Genomic DNA, 22,482 nt, shown 5'->3' with positions numbered 1-22,482 from the left:
TCGATACGCACGCACACACTGGCGACTGGCGCACGCGAGCCAGGGTCGCGTCCGTCGCCGCCGCCCGCCACAGCTGCTGCTGCCGACGAACAAACTATGGTCATAGTGGGGTTACCGGCCACCGGGTAGCGCGGTTCGTCGGTAGAGCGCACCCGCTGTATTCTCATCGTCCTCGTTACATAATAAATAATAACAACCTAATAGTAATCGTATGAGGTCAGGACTTCAATGCACTTTGACTTTTATGTTTTTTCAAAATATTATTGAGTTAATATTTTGGGTCACAATTTTTAATTATTTAGATTACACTAGATACATTACACTAAAATTCGTTTTTTTTTTAAATTTTATTTCAATATTTATATGACTACAAAATGTTTAAATTCATTATATGTTAAGAATACACTAGCATCTTTTTTAGCGTATTTTCTTGGGATTTTCACGTCATTACATTCCCGGTCCTAATATTTAATAATAATAAATAATAATGCATGACGTTAATATCAAAATCATCCGGCTGAATCACGATTCATGACTATATATACTCGTATTGATGACTGTACGTAACCGGACTCGAAGACTACCGTCTACCGTCTGCTACTCGTAGGTGGTAACGCGATAATTATATTCATAATATCATAATATATAAATAATAACAAAGACGGCGACTACGATCGTCATTCCGGACGAACAAATTTCATTGTCAGCTATGGTGGTCGCAGGAAAAATACTTTTTGTTTAAGAAATTTCATACAAATATAGATGTATCTGTCCACATTAATTAATTGTTTGTTATCTGTAGTTTATCACAAATCATTACAATCGAATGTCAAAATCATCACATCCTATTATTACGATAGTTTATTATGTAATACAGTCATACTGGAAATAGTTCATAGTTGTTTAGTATAAACCACAGTTATTGTTTACAATAAAAATAATAATACAATACTGAATTATGAATATTAAATATTCATATCTATTTTATATTTCTATGTAAAACTAATAAAGACTGTTATCCTTCGTATGAACATTTTAGCAATTTTGAAATTATACTTGTACAAATTTTGATTTAAATAGTTACATTGACATTTTCGTAAAAAAAAAAAATCAACTGCGTAACAATTTATAAAAAAGTATGCACTACTATTAGACCGCCAACTTAAAGAAAAATGGTGGTGGTATGCCACCCGGTACAAACTTAAATATTTGACGATTTTTATCAGATTTAAAAAATACTTTTGCAGTATGAATATATCAAGCAACATTATAGCAAGTTAATCACAAATTTGACCAGCCATTTATTGGTAGATCACACATAGGACCAGCCGTTAATCGGTAGATCACACATTGGACCGGTCCCAACAATTTGACATTTGTTATGAAAAAAATGGAGTACTCATTTGAAAAAAAGTTTGTATCTCCACTATCCTGTATCTATCCTTAAAAAATTCAACTATTCGAAAGTATGGTACTTATGTAGGTCTATACTTGAAAATGTTTACAAAAATTAGCAATTAAATAAGTATACTTACCTATAATTAAAGGATAAAATACCTAAAAACGCGAACATGTTTGATGAATCATTCTGTATTATATGTAATACAACAGAAAAATATTAGATGAGAAACAATGCATTTTTATACATATAATATATACACATGTATAACATAATTATAAAATATAAACATATAATATTATTATTATTTATTAACCACAGTATACTATGTACGAGTGCAATAATACAATACGAGTATAATATACTCAGTGTCGGTCTGGCCCACCCGGCTACCCGGCGATCGCCGGGGGCCCTTCGATATTTTTCAATATTAGGGGTCCATAGCCAATCGTAAACGTAATAAAAAATATGTACATATGTGTTTAAAATTTTAATCGCGTACAATTCTAATAAATATGTAAACATTGAACATAGATACATGGTAATTATTGTGATCTGGTGATAAGGATAAACGCAGTATTTAGCTTACTTGTCTACGCCCTACGGGATAAAAATAGATCTATTCAAGTTAATTTTTAATTCAAATTTTGTATTTTATTTGTAAAATTGTTAAGTAACAATGTTGGTTTACATTTTTATATTCATAATTATATTGACAAAGGTGTTGAAAAAATGACCTAATTTTATTAATTATGTATAAAATAGTTTTAATATTTTATTAAATGGCAGTTAAATTTTTTTTCGTTAAAAAAAAGTTTGTAATTAGTTACAATTAAGTTCGTAGGGGGTCCATTCGAAATTAGTTAACCAGGGGCCCTGCAGTCATGAGCCAGACCGACACTGAGATGTACCAACTCAACAGACATTCAGACACTTCAAAATTATTAAATACCAATAGAATATTAAGTATTTGTTAAACAATCAATAAAATGGGTAGGTACCTATTATATGTATATATACAATTTTATTACACGCTCAATTTAAAATGATGCGTTACACCGAATGCGAGTGTCTACTTATACGGGCTCCAGAATAGTACACGACACGTATCTTATATTTATAAACATACTATAATATATATTATACACTACTGTCACTATTATATGATGGTATTTGTATTCACCTGTCGTTCATTTTCCGCATAAATTCTATTCAAATACGTTGTATGCAAAAATACCTCACATAGTCATACAAGTATGTATTTATTACCTAATAAAAAAATATTATAAAAAATATGTTGTCGCTATTAAAAAATAATTAATACCGTATCCATCAGGGATGAGCTTTATAAATAGTTAAAATAAGTTAAATTTCCACAATAATTTTTACTCTTTAGCTATACACAGAATAAACTACTCATGATTATAATTATTAACAGGTTGTATGTTACATAAAAAATACATAATACATAATAATTATCATAATATAATATTATTAAGGTTTTATATTTTTAAATATATCGAGAAAAAAAAATACTAAAGCTAGTTTGCAACATTGAAAATGAAACATTATAATAATAATTTTAATAGGTACACTAAAAATTAAATTAAATATTTTATTTATTTAGAATTTCTCATAAGAATATTAGGCCTCACTAAGCAGCCCAGGATTATTAAAATTCAATAAAAATAAATACTATAGACAGTATAAACATATGTATTTATACAGTAAAATACTAACATATACAGTTAAAAGTAATATAAAAAGTAAACAAAAAAATTACAAATAGGAATGATAAATAATTTACGAGTATGAATAATAATGTTAAATAGAAATTATTACAAATATAAATAATTTTCTATAAGGAATCATGGTTAAAATTACCTATAGGTACCAAATTTAACTCAACATTGTTAACTAAAAATTGTTTTTGATGTAAAAATCAATCTAAAACGTGTAAAGACATGTAAATATATTTTATAGATTTATAAAGTGCCTATATACTTACTTCATATTTTATCGAAATAAAATATAATGCAGTGTCATATCCAGGGGAAAGCATTTGGGCTTAGCCCCCCTGAAATCACAGGTAAGATATTTTTTAAGTAATGCGTAATAGGGTTCATATTAATGGATGTATGTATGCGTTGTATATTTATATATATATATAATATATATATAATATATATTTTTATATATATTTATTTATATATCTATATAGGAATATAAATTCACTATATATAAAGCAAATATATAGGAAACCCCTTTGTATTTGATAATCATGCTATAAAACTGAAATGTAGTTACCATGACAGCGACAGACACAACGAGTATATAAAAATATTTCATACTTCATATATATAAAAACCTAAAAACAAAACAAATGAAACTTACAAGAGTCTAATTGTGATGAAAAAATCATTATTGTATTTTAGTTCCCACCGTTCAACGAGTTTACATCTAATTTTTGCTTTATTATAATTTATATTACAAAAATAAATTCGCGTATAAACCGAAATACCTTTTATATTATATAATCATATACGCGGTGACTCATCTCCATTTTCTTTAAAAATTGGTTTATTTAAATTATGATTTTTAAAATTTTTAAAAATAAAAAAGACAGAAATATTTTCTAATGCTTGAAATATTTTATACTACTTATTTTTTTCTAAAAAATGTTAACGCACCTAATTCAAAATTTTAATAACTATTTTTTTAGTAATTTAATTATCATCATACATTTCATACTAAGAATAATAGCATTTAAGAATGGTCTTATGAAACTATAAAATATTGAATTCAGTATTTATTACACTTAGTTCATTTTTACAAATCATAAATGTTATAGATTAATATAAGTTAACACAATTTTCAAATCACTTGCGGTTGGGTGCTAAATCTCTTATTTAACATATTTTGTAAAAATAAACAATGTTCCGATTATAAACTTTCGAGCTATAGAAACGGCTTTTATACTTTATACTTTATACAAGTTCAATAACTCGAAAACCACTTATTTAAATTTGTATTTAGAATTTTAGATACATCAAAATTTAGAAAAAATTTTAATTAGAAGAAGAGGGTTTCTCTTTTGAAAAGTTTATTAGAAGTTTGTGTCTTTATAAAGACATTTTTTAAATAGTAAAAAAAACATCAACAAATGAAAAATACGGTCTTTTCTCTTTAAGCTTTAAGTATACTTAAAATTCTCAAAATTAGATGTTGAATAATTAATTTATTGAAAAAAAGAAGGGGAGTATACTTGGTTAATATAAATTGCACTGTATATTATATTACTGTATAACTTTATTATCTTTTATATTAAATATAATTTCTTTATTTCTCAGTTAGTTCTTGAGTCTTGAGATAATTACAATTTTAAATTATTAATTATTAATTTATACAAAATCAAATATTTTAATTAAACTTAATTGTTTTTTTGCAGTATTAAAAAAATGTAAATATAGATATTAAATAAACACATAAAGGAGTAAGATATACCATTATTATATCCACTTAACTGACTACAAGCACGTATACAAAAAAAAAATTTTGGAGGGGATTTACAAAATTTAGCAATACAAATTGTTGAACCTCCCTTGTACGTGCCTGACTGACTATACTGTGTGCTGAAAATGTCATAAATATAAATATATTAATATTCATTTTTTTTACTATATAATATTATATATTATTATACTATTTTAAAAGTGTATAATATGTAATAGTCAAAGCAAATCATTCAATTTAATCTCAATAATTTTTTTTTTTAATGAAGAACTTTAATAAATAGTATAATTTATTAGTAAGTGTCATATGCATTGGCTTTATAGTTGATTAATAATTAATAATGTATCTGAGTATGAGTATAGACTATACTTATAGTATATACTATATACTATATTTTTATATACATAAAGGCTTTACATTTTAAACATTTATATAATAATATAATATATTAATATTTAATAATTTGTTTTTTATTTCTTTTCAAAATCTTCACATATCACATTACAAATTTTAGAAATTATATTTATGATGACTATATCGTATTTTATAAAATATTATGAATAAATATATACAGTATTAATAGTAAAAAACATATATATAAATATATGAACAGGTTGTCATATTTTACAGGAATAAAAACAATTATATAGGTAATTTAAAAATCAGTCGTTAAACATTACACATATATTTATAAATATTACAAAAATGTATTTTTTTTTAAATATACTTAAATATATCTATTTATAACCTTAAACAATAAAATAGGTATATTCAATAATATGCAAAATAAAAATTTGACTCTTTGAACACGATTTAAATTTGTATCTAAAGGTTATAATTAAATTGGATTAATAAAAAAAAACATACAATTATAGTAAATATTTTAATTACAGTAAAAGATTAAAAAGTTCTAGTATATGATAACGTATGTGTTTACATGAGCGAGTATAATACCATAAATACTATATACTTCGACCAACATATACATTTTTAAATTATAATTAAAATATAACGCATATATATGATATATTATAGTATTATACATAATGTATATGTCTATTTTGCCTGTGTGTAAACAATTAAGAGTTTGTAGTTTGTACAATATTGTACGATAACTTCTTTACTAAATATTGTATACAGAATTATATCGAATTACTTATATATTGGTATACGCGGATATTAATATATATCCAAAGAAGTTAATGAACAATTTTACAGTAGAATTTAAACAATACAAATACGAATATAATATCCATACGTGTATAATGTTTAAATTGTGATTTTGGAATTTTTAAATATATTTAAATATTGTTAAAGACAATATTTTCAAATTATTTAGATTGTTTTATAATATTTAAAAGAACGTCCTATGATAATACAAACTTTTATTTTCAAATAAATATTTCCCCTTTTTAGAGTAGTTTATTTAGTGGACATTTTTTCAAAAAATGTTGATGTACCTTATTTAAAATTCGAACGAGTAAGTAGTTTCTCATCAAAATTTTTATACTAAGCATAAATAATAGTCCTTAAAAGTGGTCTAACAAAAATATAAAATAGATTGACTTTTTTATATGATTTAGTATTTATTACACTAAACGACATTGCATTAAAAATTAGGATAGTTTTAAGAAAATGTTACCAGAATTTTACTGGTAAAAACATAATCAAAAACGACGGCTCTATAGTAATGAATCTGATGAATGTGACATCTAAAATGTAATAAAAACAAGTTGTATATGTATTATGTATAGATTTTTAAAGCCAAATTTATATTTCAATCCGTCCATTATATACGTACTACAAAATAACTCTTCCCATACAAATTAAATTTACATGGAGCGACAATTATCAATACGTATTTGTGACCCTATATTGGTAAAAATTTTCGAATATTTTTGCGAATATAATGTACCCTGTGTACGTGAACATATTATTAGTTTTATATGCGACAATAATCCTTCCATTGCAAAATAACGTAAACGGAAAAATGCACGGAAATAGCCAGCAACAGTTAGTTCTCTTCAGATCCCATATCGATTAAATTAAATATTTTTAATAATAAATCAAATTTTTTTTCGTGAATATCAATACGGTGCCAGTTTAATTTTGAAATTTGTACAGGAATTTTCTTAATACATGAAATTAAAATTACACGAAATCGCTAAAAATGTGTATTTTCATTCCTCTCCCAATAAACTTTTTAAAGATTTTCAAAATATTTTCTTTAGAGAATATAATAATATAATGTATGCCTTATACCATTATATATGTTCTATGATACAAACGTAGTACGTTCAGTATTAATGATATTGAGTATACGTACAAAAACGTAATAAAATTTATCAAATTTGGTACCTTCATTATTATTGAACTTGTGTGTATTACTTATTATCAATAATTATCAGTAACAGTTTACCAGTTTTATTTAATACGTTTTTCCTGTCTAGTATTAACATCGATCCGGGGCATAAGAAGTGTTCGACGTCTAGACTGTGGCCGTGACGCTATATAGTATACAGCGAAAATGTATCTCAACAGTTAGCATTATATAATATATTCATCACAAACTAAAATATAAAATGTACATATCTTTGTATTAATATACAGTTATGAGTTATATATAGGTACACGGAAAATCATATACCTAAATCTGCTCATTATAACTCATATATCTTACTATATCTTAGTCCATGTGATTATAAACTACTAGAAAAAAGTAATTACTACTAAGTATAAGTATATTAACACAATAACTCTTTAAATTCTTCTGCTATCATTCAAAGCTCACGACAAGGTATATTTATTTCTAACCTCAATATTTGTTGGATGTTGTCAATGTAACCTCCAGATACCTGCAGTTTATTCCACTGATTTGGAATATAAAAGCGATGACCATGGACGGTCGAAATGCCGCATAGTAAATATACTATGTCTTATAGTATAACCGTATAGTATAAGTAATAAGTAAGCGTGATACGACTGATGCGTGATGCAGAATCTACTTTGTTATTATGGTATTAGACTACCGTCACGTGGTAGTAATAGCTGATGATCATGTTATTATCCTAACCAGTCTATGTAGATGCTATTTCCTAAAGTATATTACGCATCACAGTGTCGAGAAATCGGTGTCGAATCGCCGGCCGTCTTCACGTTATAACAATGGCGCATAATTCAAGAGAGTGGTGATTCCACAGTTTTCATACACATTACACGTACGCCAGTCTCATCGATCTCTACGCGACAGTTCCACCCACTATACTTCACTTCGTTACCGAAACACGGGTGGTGCGCTCCGTCAATATATGTATATTAATAATTCAAGATTTTCAAGAAATAAATTGAAGTGTGGGTACCACCGACGTATCGGTTCAACGTTGGGCATTCAACTCATTCAAGAAGCTACATATGTGTGGTATACCAGCGCCCAGCGGTCAGCTAAACGTCCAAGTCTATCCAAGTGTGATACGGATTGGTACGTAAATACTCCGTATCGAATTTTCCTTAGTGAAAATTTTATTCAAATAATAATAATTCGTATAATGTTGTCATATAATAACATATAATGTATGGAACATAATTTATAATTTATTTTATTTGTTCGTACGGCAGTAGCAGAAATAGTGGTTATTTCTCGTATGGGAATATTTTTTACCTACTCTAAGGTATAACGTCATAATAATGAATAATATCATGACACTCGAGACGTTCTAAGTAACGACGACAACGTGCCACATCAACGCAAAACAGGCAGCGTGGCAACTGGCTGAGTGGCGGCGGCGACGACCGGTAGTCGGTATGCGTCAACGGCCGCGGACCGACCCTCCCCCCACCAAAACATCAACACTGTGTAGCCTGGGCAACGCGCGGCCACGTCAGCCACCGCCGCCGCCGGATCAGCTCGTGTACCTCCGTCGACTCCGGTGTACTACGCAGCGACGACCGTGTCTCCGCCGCCGCCGCCGACCGTACCACTGTGTGCGTGTTCGTCGATCCGTTCGCGTTACCGTGTCCGACCGTGTTTGTTTGAGTGTGTGTTGGTGTGTGTGTGTGCGCGCGCGCGCGGCGCCGTAGATCGATAAAGCGCACGGCGGTCTGTCCTGCTGCACTATTCTGTTGCTACAAACGCCGGCTGCCTATCACACTGTCCGCCAGCGACGTTATCACTCCGCCGGTCCAATACGCCAAGACGTGTCAATATATCACCCATGTCCCACGGTAATGATTTGCCCGAGTATAACGATATTAATAGTACGCGCGTTTGCTGTCTTATATTATTTTGAGTTACACATAACGTGTATATAATACGTGCGCGTACGACCGGTACACCGGCTATACCGACCCGGGTGTGTGTTATAATAATAGACTTATCACGGTCAAACGTCTGTGTTACCCTCCCGCGGCGAGTCCCCCGCGAAAATCGTCCTCAGATGGAATCGGTTTTTTTTTTAAATTATTATTTCACCCTGTTCGGCGATAGTTTTGTCCGTCGTGTATCGTATATAAGTCGTAGGTAGTATAGCGTAGGCGTTATTAATTGAACGTACTATATTGACTATAAACACTAGCATTAAGTTCTATAGTTTTAAATTATTGTTCTAATTCCTTATTTGCGTAGTTAAGTAGTACATTTGAGTAGGTACCTCGATGGTACTTCGTTCGGAAACGACGCGTGTTATCTCATTGCTACAGGACGAGCGTATTACTTATACCTACCTGCTGCTGCAGAGAATCAACGACCGGAGAACTAAATACGTATCTGTGTCGAGTGTTGACTTTTCAGTAAATCCTTCAAATTTTAAAAAGGCAAAATTATAAACGTTACGGGACTCGGGAGTTGTTTGTAAGAGCCACGAGGTGCTTGCCGACACGGCCGCTGTTATAAACTCGGTTGTGTGGATCATGAACCACATTATAATATAATATAGTACATCGAGTGACGAGTGTTATCCAGGACTCGATATCATGAGTATGTTTGAGGCCGCGTACTTATGAATAGGCACCAGCTTGTCACAAGTATAGGCACTTGTAAATATTATAGATAGTTATAATAGTTATATATGAATATACCTAGCGATTTTCTGAGTAGTGACGTTAGTCGAAAAAATTATTAATTTATGACATTTAACTATTACTACAATGAGTACAGTGTGATGTATCACGACTCAGGATAGTTTATATTAAAATAAATCATACATAATATGCATACATTTCGTCTTACACATGTGATTTTTGTTCAGTTCGTGCGAATCCAGCTCGTCTAGTTAGCTCGTCGAACGGATCGTATTACTATCATTACGTCATACGAATTATTCACTAACCGGTGTGCTGGTCTGACGACGATGACACCTCGGTTTTCGATATTTTCTCGTAAAAGCGTTAAAAATAATTAATAATTAATATTATAATAAACGTTCACATTCCTCGGTTGGTTAAGTACATTAGGAATTAGGATGTATCATTATATTCATATTATGAATCAATAATGTTGATGTACGAGATACCGCTGGTTTTTACTGCATATAACAAAAACTACGTAAAAAATGTATAACATATATTTGGTTTCGTTGTTTACCTACGGTGTATTTCCGATTTTTAAATCTAATGTTTGGAATGTTCATCTCGTAATTATATAATTATAAGTACACGCATTATCATTAGCCATTTGTCAGATAGTAGCTAGCACCAAACATATTATAAAAGGTATATTATATATATTTATATATAAGTATGTAATGTATAATATGTAATATAATATGTATGTATGTATGACGTATGCATTATTATGTACCAATACCAGGTATTGAGATTTATTATACCATTTACGACGAGAGAAAATGTCTATCACCTAACAATACTTTAGCTGTTTTCAAACCTGTAACAGAAATACAGGTTGTGATTGTATTGAATAATTGTATACCTACATACTGTTTAGTGGATTCTTATTATTGAACTATGCTCTTCACAACCATTTCGTTGCACATTTTTTTGATCATTATTTAATTTTTCAAAATATTGAAATATACACATTGGTATATTATTCTTATTTTTATATAGGCATGTTAAGACTTTAAACAATAGATCAATAGTACCTATGTGATCCCAATGTATGTATCAGGATCGCTATGAGCATAATTTAAAGTAAATAATTTGTACAGCATAAAACTAACAGACATTTAAAATAAACTGTAGTTGTAGTAAATGATACAAATTTAATGTACGAAAAAAATGAAAAATGTTTTTTATATTTCATAGAAATCATTATTTTTCTTTAATGCGTAAGTAAACACGTACCTTCTAAAATATATCGTATAGTCGTAGTGTAGGTATAATATTAAAGATGTAGGATTTTAGAATTTAAGTAGTATAACGTATAATGGTTACTAAGAAATAATTAAAATGCAAATATACAAATATTTAAGCTATAGTTAATACTTATTTCGAATTTGCAGATTTAGAATTGCTCAAAGCGAACCAAAATAAATGAAAATTTCGTTCAAGAGGTTAACTTTAATTTAAAATAATTAATTCTTAAGTAATATTAATAATAATAATTAATATTATTATGGATATTTTGTGGTTGTACACACTTCTATAATTCTGCCACATCTATAATTTGTATATTTGTATATTTTTGTAGTCCTTCATTCTTCAAATTCCACTAAAGATACTATAATATACACTATTATATATTATGCAGTATTTACACACCTACACATTAGATACATTGTATATGAGCTGTGATCATCCATCGGTAGATCAGACAAGTTCATTAATAAGTCGGTCGGTATTTTTCTTTATGATTCATTACTAAGTTGTCAGGAATCTACCGAGTCTAGAAACTTTAAATTAGCTAATTAATTAAGCCCAGTTACTAAAATTATTTAACAAGTACCTAGGTTTTTATTATACAACGAAAAAAATGTATTTGATTACTGGTAAATATTTGTTTTAATTTTTAAATTAATTTAATTTTAAATCCATTAACTACTGTCTACTATGGTTAACCACAAAAACACCTACAATATATTCTACAAACGTATATAAAATCTTTGCAATCGTAAGCCATTTAAAAAATGTAATACCTACCTGTTCTACCAACATAATTCGTGATCATTTATTTTACTTATAGTTTATACCTATTAAAATTTCACTAAGACTTGAATTTATGTAAATTTTATTTATACACACAATTCGTTATACCATAATCCTTGTTTTTTTTAAAAATTATTTTAGTTTCCACTAGTTAAATATTTATGTCTACAAATGTATAATTGATTTTGTAGTTGAGCTTAGAGGTAATCAATCATTATAGTCTTTATTCTTTACTCTAAACGCCCATTAATATTGTTATTTAAAATTAATATTTAATTGTGAATTGTCTATCAATAACGATTACCTATATATTTTCTGCAATATAAATTAATTTTATAATTTAACATTGGTTTTTATTATATTATAATGAATTATTGTTTTAAAAAGAATACATTTTCCTCCTTTACCGTGAAACTATTTAAATTGTTTGTATACATTTATAGATTAATGTATTATGTATACCATCAAGTATAATATAATACAGTATAATGTTGTATTATAGTATCTAAGTATTATTGTATTATTTGTTATCATCATAACTACAATTATAAAATACATTTTTATTGTAGTTAAAAATATTTATTTAAAAGGCATTAAACGTCTTGAGGTAAATTATATATTTATAAATTTATTAAACATAATATACATTTACCTTGTATGCGGTACGGGGGTATGGCACGTTATTATAGTATGTATATAACCTATATTTATAATTGAATGTAAACATATTTAATTTAATACGAACGTTAGTTATATAATTAATTTGTTCTTCTAAATATTTGTAACACGTATGCATAGTCCAAGTTCATTTAATTTATCTTAAATCTAGAGAGCTAAGCGTTAAATAACGAAATTCTTAATTACAATCCTTAACTTAAGCTTGATGTTCGGAATTTGTATCGTTTAAATCAGTGACGATGAAGTCCCAAAAAGTTAGTGTTGTAAGCTAAATCCTGTTGGCTATATTTATCCCACAAGGTCACGCTAGTATACACATTCTGCAATAGTCTTATAATTTAGTCTTTAAATATTAAATACTATGAACATATATATTTTCTGAGCCCTAGCTGTTAATATATTATCCACATATCTACCGCATGATATAATATAATATGTTGCGGCAACAACAGGAAAAATATACACCGACGATCTGCGCCACTGAATAATACCACAAATACTGGATAATGTTCTTAAAACTTTAATAACTATCGTCGAGATTCTAAAATTTTTAAACCTACATAGGCGGGAAATAAATTATTTCAAATAATGCGTTTTCATCTGGGATTTTATCGACTGGTAAAAGATGGTAAACCTAACGGTTTCGAGAACTGAATGTTTTATTTAGCTTTTTATCATTTGGTCTTGAAGAAATAGACGTAGAAAAAAGATAAATGACGTTTTGAATTGTTAGAGTCTTGTTGTTTTAGCTTGCCTTCTGCTACTTTCATACCAAACGTATACGAGCCACGATAATTCACACGGTGAATATCGAGTAGACAAGAGCGCGTGTGATAGAGAACAGGATGCGAACAAACTGACGTGCACACTTATTGACAGATAAACTCAGATTGATTTATGCACTTATAATACTTATTTATATGTATAAACTATAAATGTATAATACTATTGTATATAATAGTTTATATTATGGCATATTATTATTATATTGTGTTGTGATTTTTTTAGAGTATATATAATTTAAGAGTATACACTGTTGCAGTGCTACTTGTGTTCTAGTTGATATTTTGATGAAAATTACTTCTATAAAAAAAAATTAATAAATACCTATACCTATGTGGCTATGTGTTATATTATTATTTAGCGTAGAAGTTGGAAGTTATAATAGGAATTGCATATTTTTCTACGTGTTTTCGATTTAAAGTAAACCTAACTAGAAATTCATTCTATGTATCCCAACTCATATTATTGCCATTCATATTATTATTATTTTAAACATATTTTAATTACTTATCTGCTGTCGTGTAACTAATTTTCATGTGTACCTACTACCTATCACCTATACTATACTTGCATGCATATATTTTATCGATTTTACATTCTGTAACTTTCAAGCTTTCTGTTATGTATAATATATACGTAATATATCATGTATCATATGATTTGTGTCTCACTCATTCTCACTTACAAAAATATTGTATAGTAAAAATATAATGTTAACGTCATTATAGATAAGCAAATTTGTTTAGGTGGTATTTATTTTTATGAATAATTAATATTTAATTAATAAATCGCTTCATCATTATTTTTCTGAAAATTTTCAAGTATATATACACAGTGATTAATCGCATTTAGAATACATAAAATAATTTATTGTTATTTTTATACATGTACATAGGTAATAGGTAAACTTATTATATATTTATTATGCTCTTCTAGAAAATTCTAGTAATTATATATAATTTACTACAATGTAATAATAGAAATAATATAAGCGACATCGTTTTACAACACGAACCAAACTGGATACTAATAAAGTAATCACTAATAAGTTATAAACTAAAACATCCAATTATTTTATCTATTTCCATTTCCGTACAAATTTATCCATGTATGTAATGTATATGTGTATATGTATATATTATATAGGTACGTTGTTGCTGCACGATAGTCAGTATTTATAGAATACTAATATACTGTATAAATAAAAAGAAATTAAGAATATAATCTAGTAGTACATTATACAAATCAACACAGCGGCACACGTCAATACATGTGGATATATGCTTGACTAGTTATCTAATATAAGTATCTTAAAAAACCACTTTAAAAGTATTAATTGTCGACTTATAGTTACTTATGTCTTGTAAAATATTGAACAATAATAAAAAAAAGTTTTTATTCATATAATTGTAAACATTGTATGCTTTTAAAATGAAAAAAAAGGAAAAAATGTAACATAGAACCTTTTAATAATTAATTCATATCAAGATATCAAATTTTCGTTTACGACTCTACCAATCTAATGTATTTAAAATAATAGAATAACCAATATGTGTACCAACAATTTTATAATGATATTTATTTTTAATTGTGTAGGTGTAGCATTTAAAAGTATAAACTTCTATGAACGTTTTGTTTTTATATTATATCTCATAACTTATAATATAAGTATAAGTGTTTATTTATATTTTATGTTCATTGTTCATATTATATTAGGAACCTATACTAAAAACAAATGTCGAATTAAATATAATTTTGCAATGATTCATTAATTTAAAATTGAGATTCAAATGAGAGCAATAAGTTAGATACCTATACTAATATATAAAACGCTTGATGTTAATTGTTTACTGAGTTAAACAATAAATATTAAATTAGTATACAATAATAGAATAAATAATATTATAGAAAATATAATTAAATAATTCATACCTGATTAACACCCAATTTAGTTACGATTTTTTCGAGGAATAAGGATGATGACATTATAATACAGTCATTGTTTTTTTATAGTTTGAAATTACCTTCATTATAGGATTATATCATACTGTCATGAATATCAAACAAATAAAATAGTAAAAATATAAATTATTTCTATAAAAAAAACCTCATTTTCTATTTTAACATTTGCATTTATGAAATATATTATAATAATACGCAAACAATCAGAAAGGCTATGTCACTATGGTTGGTGTATACAGGTGACTCCATAAAAATAGTAAATTTTCCAAAACTGAAACAAGTTCCGACACTATTTTAGTCTTTATAAACAATACCTACATAACACTTCACATTGCACAAATGAAAAATCAAAATAGTTTTTAAATTTTTAAAGTTCTCTTAAACTGTTACTATTTTGTATCTTTTCAAATATTTTATTATGTTAACTACAATAGTTAACATGATAAAACAACAGTTATAGAGAATTGGTGTTTGTGTTTTAATTTAAGGCGATTGTTTTAAGTTTAACAGGTTGACATAAATTGAGTATGGCAGTCACAAAAATATGCTGTATTGGTGCTGGATATGTTGGTGGACCTACATGCAGTATAATAGCAATGCAGTGTCCACATATAAAAGTCACGGTTGTAGATATAAGTGCTCAACGTATATCCCAATGGAATTCAGAAAAATTACCCATCTACGAAGTGATTTAACATATTAAATTGTATATTGCATTTTTCATATTTATACTCATAATAATTTTATTTCTAGCCCGGACTGGATGATATTGTAAAGAACCGAAGAAATGTAAACTTATTTTTTTCTACAAACATCGAAGAATCTATCCAAGAGGCAGATTTAATTTTTATTTCTGTAAATACTCCTACAAAAACATTTGGAGTAGGCAAAGTAAGTAGCGTGTACATTTATATCAATAAAAATACGATTAGGTGTGTACTCAACTATATTATAATAGCCATATCAATGTGTCTTATAATTGAGTAAGTTACGGTATTGTATATATGTAAATTTAAATTCAATGTTTTGAAAAAATTATAATGTATGTGATTATGAAAAGCTGTAAATTCTTAAGATTGGTATATACCTTGAATTTCAACATAATAAGTAATAACTAAAAAAGTAGTTATTTCTTGTTGAAGTACCTACCTTTTAAATTACATCAAAATTTGAATTTCAAACGTTTCTAAAAAAAAAATTGTGCATATGTGTTTTCAAATTTTTTTAAATGCAATGAAAACAAATTTTGATGAACTTTAAATTAAAATTTGAAATATTTTGATAGAAAAAATAATGTATTAGTATTCATAAAAAAGAGACAACATTTTAAAACGGAAAATAAATAATTTTAAGAGCCCAAATATTTTTGTATAGAAAATTAGAATTGAAGTATTAGTACTTAGTAGGTAAAACGTTTAGTTACTACTATTATGATAATTATTGTTAAATAATAATAAAATAACAATAATCTTTTAGGGAGAAATCATTACAGGATTCTTTGGTTTCAAATAAACTGGACAACAAAGTTTTAAATTTTAACGCTTATAAAATAAGTTGTTAAACATGTATTTTCAATATTTTTTATATGTTACTTGTATTCAATTGTCAAACTTCATTGCTAAGAAAAAAATTCTAACGTATACCTATCAAAAAAGTACATACAATTTAAAAATTATATCATGTCTAAAAGATGGTAATAATAATATATAGTTAATATAATACTGAAATATGTATATATATATATATGTGTTGTGTGTTTAAAGGTTATATGTAAATTACGAATATAAGTTCCTAGTTCCCAGGGTTATTCAAATTTGAATAATTACAGTAATAGAATATCCTATAATCATATTATGAATCAACTGATATAAGTACCTATTTCAGTTTCTTTTTGCCTATTTTTTTTTTCTTCTAAATAGATAGGTACATTTAAAACTATGACAATTATAGCAATTATAAAATTTGCTATCAAAAGTTATTACCATCGAAGTAGTCGAAGTTAAACATTTAAACATTTTTATGCACACTCAAAAAATATGTAATCATCACATAAGTTTCGTCTTTATTATCTAACGTTGCCACTAATTTTTGTTTTTTTGCGTAATTTTACAAATGGTCCGATTTTGGGAGACTATTTATTTTTATTTTTATTATGTATAAATATATAATATTGTATTTTTGAAAACAATAAAAAACAATAAGTGCCTAGATAACTAATAAGGGTGCACACTTGGCGCAGCCAAAAAGTACCAACGAGCCTTTCTTCATTGAATTGTTTGTCTATAAAAAATTATGTCATCACATAATTAAAAATATGATTGGCGTATAACATCTATTGATAAAATTTAAATTTACATATAAGGTACCTAAAATAAATTTACTACATGCATTTTTTGCTTATTGAATAATGAAATGTAAATTTTTATGATACTTTATTGTAATTGAGAATATGCGAGTACTTTAAACCTTTTAGACTTATAAAGTAAAAACCGTAGTCAGCAAATTAAATAAAAAACGATTTACAATTCCAACTCGAATTAAACTTATGGATCTTGAATATGCTAATAGTATTGATTTTAATTTTAATGTAAATATGTGATAGTTATATACATTAAAGGTATAACATAAATTAAATATAATTATATTCTATTATAAATTTAAAATCTAGTTTCAATATACTGTTTTATATGATTATTAAGCAAAAGAATAGTAGATTAGTAGATACATAAAAAATGTCTAAGTAATTTTAAATTCTTTTAAAATAATAAATAATTTGTCATTATTATTTATTACATTAACTAAAAATAATAATTTATTTTGATAATTCTTAATTATAAAACATTATTTGATATTAATCTTTTTTCACTATTTATTACAGGGACGTGCTGCTGACTTAACATACGTTGAAAACTGTGCTAGGACTATTGCCCAAGTTTCAACTAGTGATAAAATAGTAGTGGAAAAAAGTACAGTACCAGTACGTGCAGCGGAAAGTATATTAAAGATTTTAAGTGCTAATCATAAGCCGAATGTAAAATTTCAAGTAAGTTAATACATATACATTATATTTAGTAGATGATTCAATATATTTATTATACTATCTTATTGGCTGTAATTTACCTTAATGCTTACAAGGTAAATATATAATAAATAACACAATTCGTTTATTCGCTTTAGAAATGTTTTATCTTGTAGGTATGAGCTGAGCTGAAACTTAAATATTACACAATGGAAGTTTTAACTATATAATATGTACGTTTGTTAATATAGGTATTATCTAATCCTGAGTTCTTATCTGAAGGCGTGGCTGTTGAAAACCTGTTAAATGCTGATAGAGTTCTTATAGGGCACGAAGAGACGGCCGATGGCTTATGGGCTTTTAAGGAGCTCAGTAAAGTCTATTTGAATTGGATACCCGAAGCAAAGATCCTTAGGACAAACACTTGGTCTTCGGAACTAACCAAACTAGTAAATTAAAATCGTGTATGGTATATTAACACACTGTCTATTAATAATTACCAAAATTATTATGTTCATAGGCGGCTAATGCATTTCTTGCTCAACGGATTTCTAGTATTAACTCGATGTCTGTAATATGTGAAGCGACTGGGGCAGATGTCAGTGAGGTGGCTAAAGGCATAGGTCTTGATTCCAGAATTGGACCCAAATTTTTACAAGCGTCAGTTGGTAAATATTATTTGAGTGAATTTTTGTTTCCTAGTATTTGATTTGAAAACTTAAATTTGTTTTCAATTGTTCATCACAATTCTATGTCTACAAACACAAATATGTTTAAAGGTTTCGGAGGCAGTTGTTTTCAAAAAGATTTACTTAATTTAGTTTATATATGTGAATGCTTAAATCTTCCACAAGTAGCTGTTTATTGGCAACAAGTAACAATTGTTCTATTTATAACTTAATTAATTTTATTATAATAAATAAAATAGAAATAATTTATTTTAATTTGCAGGTACTAGACATGAATGTTTATCAAAAATCTCGATTTTCAAATAAAATTATTGAATCACTGTTTAATACGGTCACCGGTAAAAAAATAACAATGTTTGGATTTGCGTTCAAAAAAGACACAGGAGATACTCGTGAGTCACCTGCAATACACGTTGCTAAGACGTTACTTGACGAAGGAGCAAAACTTAATATATATGACCCGAAGGCGAGTTGAAAGAACTATAGTTGTATTTGTATAGTCAAATATACCTATATAAAATATGAAATTCTATATAAAAGGAAAAATTAACATTTGACGAAGACGATAATTTTATAGATTTTTTCTAATGATCATTGTAAAATATCTAGGAAATCGTTCATTGGCGACACCCCGTGGATATCTAATGATTTTTTGGAAAAGAGAAGGTCGTTAATCTTAAGTGGGTTACCTGCAATTTGTTTGGATGAAGTGGTAATAGGATTTGTGTGAGTACTGAAAGTCTTATGTGTTTCTTTTAGATGAGCTTATGAAGTTTATTTAAAGTTGGAATAAAAATGTCTTTATGTAGCGTATCATTAGTGATGTACCTACAGGGAATTCCTGATGATACGTGTAGGCATATAAATTAGAGGCTGTATTGTTTTGACTGAGCCCCAGAGTGGAATGCCATAGTACCATCTTAGAAAAGCCATGTAGACTGTAGATGATCGTTTGATTTTTAAGGAGAGCTTAGAGTGGAGAAATGGTCTGAAAAGGCGAAGTCTCGAATTGAGTACTTTACGCTTGTTAAGGTGAGGGGGGAGTTAGGCAGTGAGAAGGTTGTCAAGTATTAGACCCAAGTTTGTTGGTTAAATTTTTAAGAATCCGCTTATCGTTGGGGTAACCTATAAATTGCAATTTTATATCTTTGTTGCCTGAAAAGTACATTGATGTTGTCCGGGAGTGGATATGTCTATCCAAAATAATGTTTGATGGCTTGATGTTGAGAAATTATTTTTACTCGTGTGCGACATGATGATAGTTCAGCTGCAGATTGAATCATTTCTACAAAAGCGACAGAGGCTTGTTTAAGATTTTGGGTGGTTTTTTTGTTATAGTTAAGGAATACGGTTACAATAATTTGTATCTGCCATCTACAAATCACAGTTATATATTAGTTCACATTTCACATAATTACTTATTAGGTAATAAATAAGATAAATACCTACCAAATAATTTTATGACATAGGTATATATTTAATTTAAAAATTATTAGATGAATTTGTTTGTACCTAAGTTTTGTCTTTCGGATACTAATGATCCTGTACATAATAATATGTTTATTAAAATGAGTTTTTGACCTTAGGTGGAACCTGAACAAATCAAAAAAGATCTCACGCACTCATATGTTACTGATAATCCAGAAAACGTAATTAGGTCTATCGAAATTCACGACAATCCATACAAAGCTTCACACTCCACACACGCTATTGTAATATGCACTGAATGGGACGAATTTGTGGTAATTTCTTAAAAAAAAATTATTTTATTTAAAATTAACTGATCTAATTAATTTCACATAGCAATACGTACATATAAAATCTATAAACATGTACTTACTCAATTTAATTATACAAATAATCAATAGATAATTTTTTTCTTAAGTTCTTTATTGTTATGATTTATAGATTGTTAAATTATATTTTATAGCTGTTATGTTAAACATAATTACATATCTATTTACTATTTAAAAATTAATATTCCATATTTAGAAATCACGTACCTTGTTTTAATGTGAAATGCTCATTTATTTCTTATGGAAAATATTATATTTAAATATTCAAATATATAAAAAGTATCCATTAAGTGTACACTACCTAGGTAGTATTTTTGTTAGAAATCTGTTGTCGAATAATATATTATTATATTCTAGAACTTGGATTACGAAGAAATTTATAAACATATGATAAAACCAGCATTTATTTTTGATGGTCGCAAGATTCTGAACCATGAAACTTTGGCTACAATCGGTTTTCAAGTTCATACAATTGGAAAACGTTGAATTAAAAAAAATATTGCCTAATTTGTCTTCCATTCAACCATATCAATTAGGTATTCTTGCCACTACCAGAAAATATCAGTAAATAATAAATATATTTATATTTTTTTTATATTTATATCTTATAACTTATATATAATCTAGAATAAACTTTTAATACATTTATACATGGCCTTATATTTATAACATAAGAATTTAATTGATAAATGTAGTTAGGATATATTGTACCAATGTAAAATTTACATACTTATATATTTGTACCTATTTTTTTTTGAATTTTTATAATTATATATAGATGGATACTTTTATTTATTACCATTTAAAGAAAAAAATAATTCCATGCACGAAAAACTTAAATATAAATTATATACAAAATTATTTTTAGATATCTTACTTATAGTCAGTGGCGCAGGAACTATTTTTCATGAGGGGGAGGGGCAAAACATAAAAACCTAATAACAATTATAATACATATATATATATATATATACCACTGATTATAGTATTAAAAAATAATAACATATTATATTTATGGGCAAATTTATGTTCGTATAAGACTTTGCACATAGCCAATGGTGGATTTTTTTGTTAAAACATACATATTATGTAACAGTTTTTCTATTATGTTATGACTGGAAATATACCAAACCCAGGCAAGTAAATATATGGTATTAAAAGTTATACACTTAAATTAAAAAATTTATTGCTTTACCTAAATGTTTTTGTTAGTTTGGAAGTGTATTTAACTTTCTTAAATATTTTGATATGTCACCATACCAAAATGTTTTCTGTTATGTGCAAAAAAAAATTGGTAAGTATCTAACATTATTTTAAAATAGCCAGAATTTAAAAAACATCATCAAACTAAAATTTATATACATAAAAAAAAATATCAGTTTATAACCATAATAACATGTGATTTATTATTAAAATAATAAAATATCATACATTTTGAATATTCTGTTTTATAAAGAAAATTTAAAATAAAAAATATATATAATAAGATTTTAAAATTATTTTGATTTGTCCAAATGTTAAATTTTGACCTGAATAACAGTAAAA

General features: G+C 27.2%; 1 protein-coding gene across 2 annotated transcripts; it reads left to right on the top strand.

The window, feature by feature from the left end:
* Positions 1–8,825: 8,825 nt before the first annotated feature.
* Positions 8,826–21,587, top strand: LOC113556280 (UDP-glucose 6-dehydrogenase). 2 transcript variants are annotated; one of them, XM_026961142.1, is made up of 10 exons: positions 8,826–9,133; positions 15,944–16,119; positions 16,187–16,324; positions 18,312–18,476; positions 18,704–18,901; positions 18,973–19,120; positions 19,232–19,326; positions 19,404–19,607; positions 20,728–20,883; positions 21,295–21,587. In XM_026961142.1, the coding sequence occupies exons 2-10, from the start codon at positions 15,961–15,963 to the stop codon at positions 21,421–21,423; spliced, it is 1,392 nt and encodes a 463-aa protein (XP_026816943.1). In that variant the 5' UTR covers positions 8,826–9,133; positions 15,944–15,960; the 3' UTR covers positions 21,424–21,587. The 2 variants fall into 2 exon arrangements, with proteins under 2 accessions (XP_026816943.1, XP_026816935.1); XM_026961134.1 differs by having other exon boundaries at positions 8,828–9,133; positions 15,936–16,119; positions 21,295–21,586.
* Positions 21,588–22,482: the final 895 nt, after the last annotated feature.

This window comes from Rhopalosiphum maidis, chromosome 1 (genome assembly GCF_003676215.2).
Source record: "Rhopalosiphum maidis isolate BTI-1 chromosome 1, ASM367621v3, whole genome shotgun sequence".
NCBI lineage: Eukaryota > Metazoa > Arthropoda > Insecta > Hemiptera > Aphididae > Rhopalosiphum > Rhopalosiphum maidis.
The sequence above is the reverse complement of the archived record's forward strand: the minus strand, read 5'-3'. Positions and strand labels throughout refer to the sequence as shown.